General features: G+C 37.8%; 1 protein-coding gene across 1 annotated transcript in view; it reads right to left on the bottom strand.

The window, feature by feature from the left end:
- Positions 1 to 6,816: 6,816 nt before the first annotated feature.
- The window catches only part of ABCA12 (ATP binding cassette subfamily A member 12), a 165,658-nt gene continuing 163,202 nt past the window's right edge, over positions 6,817 to 9,272 (bottom strand). Inside the window, exon 53 of the mRNA XM_069467475.1 lies at positions 6,817 to 7,998. Coding sequence (XP_069323576.1) covers positions 7,891 to 7,998 — 108 coding nt within the window. The 3' untranslated portion in view covers positions 6,817 to 7,890. The remainder of the gene's footprint in view (positions 7,999 to 9,272) is intronic.

The following is a 9,272-nucleotide window of genomic DNA, read 5'->3' as shown; positions in this document are numbered from 1 at the left end:
CTATCTCTCCCCAAATTTAAATATTATTCAGGAATAATTGACTAACTTTCCTGGAGTCATGTGTTAATATCCAAACTAATTAAAGTGGTGAAGAGAATTAAGCTACTCTGGCCATCCTGGGTCATATGCTTACCCTAGTTGCTGGTATGGAAAGGGACAGCCTTATTGAAACAACCTGGAATAGGACCAAGGGAACCACAGAAATCAGAAAAGAGAGGCTGGGAAAGAATTTAGGACAAATAAAAAAAATATCTTACTAGTTTAGTACATTATATTTGTTGCTTTAAGTCAGTTATTTAATCCATTTGATCCTATATCCCCATCTAGGAGCAATAATACTTCACAGGGTTGCTATGAATCATTGCTATTGCTATGATTTTATATGTGTAAAGTTTCCTTGTAAAAGGTGGAATTTTATACTTTCTTATATAAATGTTAGCTATTATTAAGTCTAGAGTAGTTCATCAGTGGCCGACAAAATTTGAACAGATATAGAGGGTGACCTGTGATTTATTAATATAACAATAGCATAGGTACGGATGAAAGTTAATCAAAGAGCTTTTACCACTTCTATTTAACATAGTACTGGAAGTTCTAGCCAGAGCATTTAGGCAAGGAAAAAAAATCATGAAAATTGGAAAAGAAGAGGTAAAATTATCTCTGCTTGCAGATCATTTGATATTATATGGAGAAAACCCTAAAGATTCCAAACAAAATAAACCTGTTAGAACTAATAAGTGAATTCAGCAAACTAGCAGGATGCAAAGTCAGCACACAAAAATCAGTTAGATTTCAACACACTAGCAGTGAACAATCTGAAAAGGAAATTAAAACAATTGTATATATTATACAATAGAATCTGCTGTGGTCTGAATGTTTGTGTCTCCCTAAAATTCATATGTTGAAACTTAATCTCCAATGTAGTGGTGTTGGGAGGTGATTAGGTAATGAGGGCAAAGCCCTCATAAATGGGATGAGTGTCCTTATAAAAGAGGACTAAGGGAATTTATTTGTCCCTTCCACCATGTAGAGACACAGCAAGAAGGTATCATCTATAAAGTCTGGGCTGTGAACAGACACTGAGTCTGCTGACACCTTGATCTTAGATTTTCCAGCTTCCAGAACTGTGAGCAATAAATTCCTGTTGTTTATAATTACCCAGTCTAAGATGTTTTGTTACAGCAGTGCAAATGGACTAAGACAGCATCAGAAAGAATAAAATACTTAGGAATTGGCTGGGCGTGGTGGCTCACGCTTATAATCCTAGCACTCTGGGAGGCTGAGGTGGGAGGATTGCTTGCTCTCAGGAGTTCGAGACCAGCCTGAGCAAGAGCGAGACCCTGTCTCTACTAAAAAAATAGAAAGAAATTAGCTGGACAACTAAAAAAATATATATAAAAGATTAGCCGGGCATGGTGGCGCATGCCTGTAGTCCCAGCTACTTGGAAGGCTGAGGCAGTAGGAGCACCTCAGTTTGAGGCTCCTGGAATTTGCTGTGAGCTAGGCTGATGCCATGGCACTCTAGCCTGAGCAACAGAGTGAGACTCTGTCTCAAAAAAAAAAAAAAGAAAAGAAAAGAATAAAATACTTAGGAATTAACAAATGTTTATTATACAAGTGAGAGACTTGTACAATATTGTACAAGTCTTGTACAAATATTATAAAACAGTACTGAAAAATCAAAGACATAAATAATTGGAAACACATCTTATGTTCATAGATTGAAAGACAATATTGTTAAGAGGTCACTACTACCCAAATCTTTCTATAGATTCAATGCAGTCCCTATCAAAATCCCAATGAGAATTTTTGCAGAAATAGAAAAGTACATTCTAAAATTCACGTGGAATCTCAAGGGGCCCCGAGTAGCCACAACAATCTTGAAAAAGAAGAACAAAGCTGGAGGACTCATACGTCCTAGTTTCAAAATTTATTACAAAGCTATAGTAATCAGTGTGGCACTGGCATGAAGACAGATATATATCCTAAAGGTGTAGAATAGACAGCCCAGAAATAAACCGTCACATATATGGTCAAAAGATTTTTGACAAGGGTGCCAAGACCATTGAATGGGGAAAGGACAGTCTTTTTTTGTGTGTGTGTGTCATTTGCATGTATTTTCCTTTCGATGACAGTTTTAAAACATTTTATTAAGATTATTTTTAATCATGTACACAGTGTATAAAAGACTATAATGACTTCACATAGCCAACACTGTTTTAACAATTGCCAGTATCTTGATGTTTTGTTATACCACATATACCTTTAAGGAATATTTAACATTTAGAAATAAGCCAAAATGCACTTGAGTATCAAATTTTATGATTCCTCATATGTATATAAAAAAAAACAATAATCCCTAATGAACATAAATTTAGCATTAACTATATGCATATTACAATAACTTTGTTACTATTCTTTTTTTTTTTTTTCAATTTCAGCTCATTATGGGGGTACAAAAGTTCAGGTTATATATATTGCCCATGCCTCCCTATCCCCCTGAGTCTGAGCTTCAAGTGTGTCCATTCCCTAGACAGTGCACATCGCACTCATTATGTAGGTATGCACCCATCCCCTCCCCACACCCCATCCCCACCAGTCAGAACTTCAAGCGTGTCCATTCCCCAGGCAGTGCGCATAGCACTCATCAAGTAGGTATACACCCATCCTTTCCCCCTAGCCCCCACCTCTGTCCGATATCCAATTGGTGTTATGCCCAAATGTGCACTCAGGGAAACCAGTTTGCTGGTGAGTACATGTGGTGCTTATTTTTCCATTCTAGAGATACTTCACTTAATAGAATGGGTTCCAACTCTCTCCAGGAGAACCAAAGAGATGCCATATCGCCATTATTTCTAATAGCTGAGTAATATTCCATGGTATACATATACCACATTTTGCTAATCCATTCATGAATTGATGGGCATTTGGGTTGTGGGAAAGGACAGTCTTTTCAACAAATGGTGCTAGGAAAACTGAATATCCATATGTAAGAGAATGAAGTTGGACCCTTACCTAACACCATATACAAAATTAATGCAAAATAGGTCACAGACCTAAATGTCAGTTCTAAAACTATAAAGTCCTTAGAAAAAAAAGAGTAAAAGCTTATAACATTGAATTTGGCAGTGATTTTTTTTTTTTTGGATATGACACCAAAGGCACAGGAAACAAAAGAAAAAAATAGACAACTTTGAACTTCATGTCAATTATAAAAAATTGTGCAACTTACACAATGGGAGAAAATATTTGTAAACCATATAGCTGATAAGGGATTAATATCCAGACTATATAGAGAATTCCAATAGCTCAACAACAGAAAACAATGCAATTCAAAAATGTGCAAAATACTTGAATAGATATTTCTCTACAGAAGATATACAAATAGCTAATGAACATATGAAAAGATGCTCAGTATCCCTAATCATTAGAGAAATGCAAATTAAAATTACAATGCCATACCACCTTACACCCATTAGGGTAGCTACTATCAAAAAGCCAGAATATACAAAATGTTTGCAAAGATGTGAAGTCGGAACACTTGTGCACCGTTGGTGAGAATGTAAAATAGTACAGCTGCTGTGGAAAACAGTATGGTGATTCCTCAAAAAATAAAAAATAGAATTATCATATGATCCAGCAGTTCTATTCCTGGATATATAGCATAAAGAATTGAAAGCAGAGTCTTGAAGAGATAGTTGTATATCCATGTTCATAGCAGTGTTATTCATAATAGCCAAGAGGTGGAAGCAACTCAGGTATCCACTGTCTGATGAATAGATAAGCAAAATGTGGTGTATACATAAAATGGAATGCTATTCAGCCTTAAAAAGGAAGGAAATTCTGATGTATGCTAACACATGGATGAACTTTGAGGATATTATGCTAAGTGAAATAAGCCAGACACAAAAAGAAATATAGTGTATGACGCTACTCATATTAGGTGCCTAGAGTAGTCAAAAATCACAAAGATAGTAGAATGGTGATTGTTCTGGGCTGGAGAGAGTGGGGGATGGAAAGTTATTGTTTAATTGGTACAGAATTTCAGTTTTATGAGAAGAAAAGAGTTTGGAGATGGATGGTGGTGATGGTTGCACAACATTATAAATGTATTCAATACTACTGAATTGTACACTTAAAAATGATTAATAAATCTTTTTTTTTTTTTTTTTTGAGACAAAGTCTGGCTCTGTTGCCCAGGCTAGAGTGCTGTGGCATCAGCCTAGCTCACAGCAACCTCAAACTCCTGGACTCAAGCAATCCTTCTGCCTCAGCCTCCCAAGTAGCTGGGAATACAGGCATGCGCCACCATGCCCGGCTAATTTTTTCTATATGTATATTTTTAGTTGTCCAGATAATTTTTTTCTATATTTAGTAGAGACGGGGTCTCATTCTTGCTCAGGCTAGTCTTGAACTACTGACCTTGAGCGATCCTCCTGCCTCGGCCTCCCAGAGTGCTAGGATTATAGGCGTGAGCCACCATGCCCGGCCTAATAAATCTTATTTTGTAGTTTATCACAATAAAAAAATTGGCAAAAAGTCAATTAGAAGGTTAATGCCTTAAACAGAAAGAGAGGAATAAAAATCATCTTGAAGATCAGAGTAGATAGGTAATTAATTACATACTTAAGCAAATGATGACTAGAGGTACATACTTTGGGAATGATTATGTTAGGGAAAAATGTCATCAAAGAAGAAAATGAAAGTTAAGGTTATATAGGTAGTTAGATATGAGTTTTTAGTCTACCTATGAGTATAAATAACTATCTATTGCTGCATTAACACTATTGCCACAGACTGTATGGCTTGAAGAAACACATGTTTATTATCTACAGTTTCTGTGGGTGAGGAATCTGGGCACACCTTCACTGGGTTCTCTGCACAGCTGCAATTAAGGTGTTGACCAGGGCTGAATTCTCATCTGCATGTCCGACTGGGGAAGATTCTGTTTACAAGTTCAGGTGATTATTTGCTGTTTGTCCAGCATCTATGAGGCAGCGAGCATATTTGAAGAAGGTAGTTGTACACATCATTTTTCCATCCTTGGGATTTTGCATCCAATATTTTAATGTTATAAAAATTGTGTTTTATAAATGATGTGAAATTGCCACAATTCTTAGAGGTAATTCAGGTAACTCAGATTAAAAAAAAGATTCTGTAGGTGTTATTTAGAGTTGAGGCAGTCCTCCAAGAACTGGGAATTCTCAAAACATTTCTCCTACCACAGAGAAGCCCAAGGGGTGTGGGTTGTTCAAATATTTTTTATGTGTGTTCCTTCCTTATATGTAAAAATATACCATGAAACTCTTATATAGTACATCCTAACAGACAAAAAGAGAAAGAAGAAATAAATGTGCAGAAATTCACAAAAGCAAAGCATTCAAATTCTAATTCCATAGAAGATACAAAAATCTTCCCATAGAAGAATGTAATATCTGCAATATGGAATGAAGCAACATCTTTCCTTTTTCTTTTCCCTGAATAAACTCCCTCCTGGGAAACTTTACTGCATTTCAGAAATGTAAACAGAATCAGGATGCTTGGTTTCTATACCAACCATGCCAGCTTCTCTTTCGTTTATTCATTTAATCAACCAATATTTACTGAGTACCTCAAATATTTATTGTATATGTAGATACTGGTGGGAAGCCAGGAAGATCAAAATAGATCTCTGTCCTCATAGAGTTTCTAGTCTAGTGAGGGAGAGGAATACTACTCAAATAAAGGTGCAACCACTGTGGTCCACAGGCCAGCTGGGGCTTCCCTGCCCATCGAGGGGCGTACAAGATGGGCTGGAATCCCGGAGCCATGTCCCCTGGTTGGAAGCTCTGCTCAGCACGTGTCCCTGGCTGGCCTTCCTGTCTCATGGTTTCCTCTGCCTTTAGGTTCCCATTCTGGGATGAAGCAGTCACCGTTCTGCACCTCTGTCAAAACAGGCATTAACATAGACCTTTCTCAGTCTCCACAAGACACGCATTTACATAAAGCAGGTGCACGCGTGGCTAACTTTAACCAACATTCAGCGGTGACAGGCACAGCCCACAGCAGGGCTGCACCTTCTCACTGGACTTCCATCTCTTTCAACACTCAGCCTTCCACCATCTCATAGGTGCTTTTTCCCGCCACATCCTTTCTCTCCTCTTTTCGCTCCCCTTCCTACTGCTGCTCAGAGCAAACGAGCAACCAACCACAACAAAGACAATAATAAACGACAAAAAATTTCCTTTGATTTTTTTCAGGGAGTTTGGTTATCTGTTTTGTCACTTGGGCTTCCGAAGACACTCATGCGCTTGGAGGTATACCTTCTACTCCACAAGGCTCATCTATATATTATACTCAACAGAGACATTTGCTATCCTCAGAGAAATGGTGTTGCCATCTGTTAATATATATACACATATACATGCAGTTAGTCTGGATATATTACAAATTATGATACATGCTCTGACAGAAAAGTAGGAGGCAGGTACAACAAAATACAGTATTCGAATGGGGAGCAGGATTTAAAATGAGACAGCAGGGTCGTCAGATGTTTGGGAGAGTTTGACATTTCTGAAGCCTTAGCCAGGCACAGGCGTGGGAGAAGAGCTCTGCCAGCAGGGGGCAGTGCGTGCAGAGGTCTGGAGATGGGGACGCGTGTGGAGCCCTGAAAGAACTGTAGGGGCCAGCTCAGCTCCATTTGAAACAGCAAAGGGAGCATGGTGGGCATAGGGTGGCAAGGAGAGAGCAGGCCAGATCACATGGGACCTTGCAGGACACATGAGTCCTATTTTTAGTTTCTTGGTTGTTCCCTAACAAATGAAATGACAGCATGAATGATCTTTTCTAAACTTTGAATTTATTGATTTTTGAAGAGGGAACAGTCATGCCAAAGCTAGTAAACTTATACACACACACACACACACACACACACACGGTACATAAAGCACTGAGGGCCACGTCATTTGGCATTATTAAGTCTATTCTATAGCCATTCACACGATTTTTGTGTCAGCCAGCTAATTAGCTGAAAATTATCTTCATATTCATTTTCCCTCCACAGGAATGTTTCCTAAGAAGAAACCTAGAATATGAGGGTTTCTGTAAGAGTTTTTAAAAAATGTTGCCTGCCAGCAGCATGTGAATTCTCTTTTCAGGACTTGTATCCGCCTAGCTGACACACCCATTTCTGCCCCCCACCCCCCAAAGTACAAGTAGCTTCTTGCTCGACCTTGCCCCTTACAATCTATTGGCAAGGCATGGCAGGAATGAATCTAAATTCTGTTTACCACCAGGGTAAACTGCCCTCTCTGTTGCATTCTTGTGGAAAAGCATTTTTTTGGCTTATGTCCCCATTATTCACAGGTACTGCAAATGACATACACATACGTCGTGGACATTGTACCCACTGCTCTGCAAATGTTAATCTGGCCCTTAGCATTTTACACGTCACAGTAGATTCATGTCCTCATGGTGATGCCCATTCCGTTATTTTCCTGGAAATAAATTATTTTGTTTGCTCGCCCAGTCCTACCTATCACAAACCATCTTCCTTTTCTTTTCCACTCTTACTTTTCAACTACTAATATCCGTGCCTTTTAAGCTGTCTTTTTATTGAAAGTAATAAATTAAGACATTCATCTTGAGGTGGTTTCACCTTTGTCTGAGAATCACCCGCATATACATTAGCACGTTCACAGTGCTGGGTGTACGGGAATTCATTTCAGTAGCGGCAACATTCACTGACCTTAGAAGGAAATCTTTCCATTTACAATACTTGTTAGTCTTACACAACTGTAACCTTCCATACAGAATACTTTAAAATGACATTTTGAAGAAGTGGTATCTTCTGTGGCTTTTTCTCAGAATGAAGCCGTTGGCCATAGGCTGAGATCGAATTTGCTGGAAGTGTTAAGACTCCATCTGATCATCCTGTGAGTCAACGCTTATAGTGGAACCTTGGCTACTGGTATCAACAGTTTCATAGGACTTTTGGTCTTTGGCAAAGTTGATGAAAACCTGATTTTTTAGGGAAAATAAAACCATTAGTGCCCAGTAGACCAAAGGAAGAAATAAGGTTAATTCATACAGACACACACGCGCACACACACACACACACACACACTGGAAAAGCAAATAAGAAAACTAGATTTTATAGGGGCATGCTCACACATATATACACACACTCCCTAGAAGACCTTTTAGATACTCAAATATAACTGGGGTTTGAAAATAGCACCTGTATCTATGACTGTATATATGACTATGATTATATTTGAAACTATCATCTAAATCTAAACCTATAATTGAGTATCTATAGCCAACGATCTGTATCCATGTGATATACATCAATATCAAGTATAAACAAGGAGCTCAGCCTCAAGCCCTTATCAGATGTTTGTTCACAAATGTTGAAAGAAGTTTCACTAGTTTTAAGAGTCGATGCACTAAAATAAAATTTGTATAGAAAGCCCACATTAACAGCATATTCAGTGAGCCAACTATTTAACAGGCAGACCTTTTTACTTTGTTTAAAATCATTAAATCTATTAGTCATAGATTAATATGAAAACGATTTGAAAGTCTGTTTTTTTTTTTTTTGCCAGGCATGGTGCTGGTAGCCGGTCATAAGTCAAAGACTAAATCTTCTGTGTCAGCAAACCCATGATTGTCTAAAGACCCCATTAAAATGCCTAAAGCCACATAAAAAAAGTTGTCCATAGAATGCAGCACCATGCAATGACTCAGAGGCTCCTAAAGCCTTACTTTTAGATCCATCCCAATGATAGTTGCAATTGAACATTGTATATGTCATGTTAGTTGAACTGTACAAAATTAAAACAGTCCAGAGGTGATGAAGGATTACCTATGAAGCCTCTAGATATTGAATGTAAATGTAATTAAGACAAATGATGTAAGTGAAAGGAAAGGATTCTGCATTTGCCACTTTAATTGCCTGAATTGAGCAGATCTAAAGGTCTGGTACCAAATTCTCTCTAACTACCCCCATCCCACTCTAATCCAGGAAGCCAATCAATAGAAATGTTCTTTAAGAAACCTACCATGGAAAAAGTAAGGAAAATGTTAATAGCTGTTTGTTTTCTTGGCGAAAATAGTGTTTTGTTGCTTTACATATACATATAATCTTATGGATATAGATGTTGTATAGAATGGAGAAAAAAACTCATTTTCTCTATTAAAAATAGTGCCTTTCACATATTTTTTTTTAAAAAATTCCCAAAGGAAGTCAGAAATTAATTAGGCTCTTTGCTGAGTTTTTCAGGCGCAAGATT

The sequence above is a fragment of the Eulemur rufifrons genome, chromosome 1 (assembly GCF_041146395.1).
Source record: "Eulemur rufifrons isolate Redbay chromosome 1, OSU_ERuf_1, whole genome shotgun sequence".
Classification (NCBI taxonomy): domain Eukaryota; kingdom Metazoa; phylum Chordata; class Mammalia; order Primates; family Lemuridae; genus Eulemur; species Eulemur rufifrons.
The sequence above is the reverse complement of the archived record's forward strand: the minus strand, read 5'-3'. Positions and strand labels throughout refer to the sequence as shown.